Source organism: Mandrillus leucophaeus, unplaced genomic scaffold (assembly GCF_000951045.1).
Source record: "Mandrillus leucophaeus isolate KB7577 unplaced genomic scaffold, Mleu.le_1.0 Scaffold139, whole genome shotgun sequence".
Classification (NCBI taxonomy): Eukaryota; Metazoa; Chordata; class Mammalia; order Primates; family Cercopithecidae; genus Mandrillus; species Mandrillus leucophaeus.
Genome location: NW_012101354.1, coordinates 1624156 through 1626503, shown reverse-complemented (window position 1 = coordinate 1626503; position 2348 = coordinate 1624156). Strand labels below are relative to the sequence as shown.

Genomic DNA, 2348 nt, shown 5'->3' with positions numbered 1-2348 from the left:
CTCGGCCTCCCAAAGTGCTGGGATTACAGGCTTGAGCCACCACGCCCGGCCTTTTGTATTTTTTAGTAGAGATGGGGTTTCACCGTGTTAGTCAGGATGGTCTTGATCTCCTGACCTCGTGATCCACCCATCTCGGCCTCCCAAAGTGCTGGGATTACAGGCTTGAGCCACCGCGCCTGGCCTAAAATAACTTTTTCTGGCCGGTTGTGGTGGCTCACGCCTATAATCCCAACAATTTGGGAGGCTGAGACAGGAGGATCACTTGAGGTCAGGAGTTCGAAACCAGCCTAGCCAACATGGCAGTACCCCATCTCTACTAAAAATACAAAAATTAGCCAGGAATGATGGTGGGCGCCTATAATTCCAGCTACTCGGGAGGCTGAGGCTAGAGAATCGCTTGAACCTGGGAGGCAGAGGTTGCGGTGAGCTGGGATCATACCATTGCACTCCAGCCTGGGTGACAGAATGAGACTCCATCTCAAAAAAAAATCCTTTTCCACCCTCAATCCCATTTCCATGATGATGATGATAGATTCTGGAACATAATACCCATGGCTCCCTAGGCCCCACCAATGATCCTGATTCACTCCTCCCTGACTCATTCCTCCCTCTCAGGCACTACAGCGGGCAGAAGGACCTAGCACAGAGGAGACATGGGTCCTACTCCTCACCCAGCGAAATCCTGAACACCTCATCCGAGGTACACACAAGCCTTCTTGTCCCCTAGCTTGCTCTAATGATGAGTTTGGGTTGTGGAAGGTGTGGGGAGGGCCCATCCTTTCCAGTGATAATTAATCCCCCATCCATCTTTCTAACTGCCTCCCACACACACAAGTGTTTGATCAGTACCAACGGAGCACTGGGCAAGAGCTAGAGGAGGCTGTCCAGAACCGTTTCCATGGAGATGCCCAGGCAGCTCTGCTCGGCCTAGGTAGGGGCCTGCTCAGGATTTGTGAAGTAAGTCTCTCTTGGGATGGGAGATTGTGGCCCTAGTTGTGAACCTCCATCCTTCCATCTTTGTTTCCAGCTTCAGTGATCAAGAACACACCGCTGTACTTTGCTGACAAACTTCACCAAGCCCTCCAGGTGAGAGGGGCACTCCTTTCCCTCCCCAGAACAGAAACCAGGGAGGAGAGAGGAAGTCTCAGCTTGCGGCTAATGTAACCATCCTATATGCACCATCTAAACCTCAAGCTGCGCTCCTTCCCAGGGCTTACGCACCAGGGCTTACACACCAGGGCTTACACAGGGGTGGAAGAATGAGCTGCGGTGAGAACTAACTTAATTGAGGCCCTGAAACTAACATTTTGGCCTTGTTAATGTCTAGGTGGCCAAATAGAGATATGAATCTGCTCTGTAAGATAGTGCCTTGTCCAGGCATAGTTGTCGCCAGAGTGATGGTGATAACACTAGCAAGAAAAATGACAAGGGCTGGCATTTTGCGGGTGCTGTTTGTGTGCCACGGCCTATCCTGAGCAGGGCACACACATTTCGATTAATCCTCACAACCATATCCATCCATATCTTATAGATGAAAAAACTGAAGCCCAGAGAAGTTAAGTACCTTGCTCAAGGTCACATAGCTAGTAAGTCATATAGTCTCCCTACACAATACTTCACGATGTAAGACATCTCCGGCCTCTGTGTCCTAAGTAGCTGGGATTACAGGCGTGCGCCACCACATCTGGCTAATTCTGAATTGTTTTTAAAAAGGAAAAACTCAGCCTCCCAAGTAACTGGGATTACAGGTGCCCACCACCACGCCTGGCTAATTTTTGTATTTTCAGTAGAGACAGGGTTTCACCATGTTGGCCAGGCTGGTCTCGAACTCATGACCTCAGGTCATCAACCCTTCTCGGCCTCCCAAAGTGCTAGGATTACAAGCGTGAGCCACTGTGCCTGGCCCATGTTATCCATACTTAAACTGCTGACCGTGCCTTGAGTGGTTCCACCAATAGAATCCAGTCATTCTGTTGATTGAATTAGGTCTCTTATTAGTAGAAGTGTCCCCCAAAATCTATAAATAAAAAGTTCAGGAAGGGCGCAGTGGCTTACGCCTATAATCCCAACACTTTGGGAGGTCAAAGTGGACGGATCACTTGAGGTCAGCAGTTTGAGACCAGCCTGGCCAACATGGTGAAACCTTGTCTCTACTAAAAATACAAAAATTACCTGGGCGTGGTAGTGTGTGCCTGTAATCCCAGCTACTCAGGAGGCTGAGGCAGGAGAATCACTTGAACCCAGGAAGCAGAGGTTACAGTAAGCTGAGATTGCGACACTGCACTCCAGCCTGGGCAACAAGAGCAAAACTCCATCTTAAAATAAATATATTAATTAATTAATTAATT

At 49.0% G+C, this 2348-nt stretch overlaps 1 protein-coding gene across 1 annotated transcript in view; it reads left to right on the top strand.

Moving 5' to 3' along the window:
• Nucleotides 1-2348, top strand: part of ANXA9 (annexin A9) — a 15097-nt gene that overhangs the window by 5821 nt on the left and 6928 nt on the right. The window contains exons 10-12 of the mRNA XM_011973569.1: nucleotides 616-700; nucleotides 836-931; nucleotides 1028-1086. Coding sequence (XP_011828959.1) covers nucleotides 616-700; nucleotides 836-931; nucleotides 1028-1086 — 240 coding nt within the window. The remainder of the gene's footprint in view (nucleotides 1-615; nucleotides 701-835; nucleotides 932-1027; nucleotides 1087-2348) is intronic.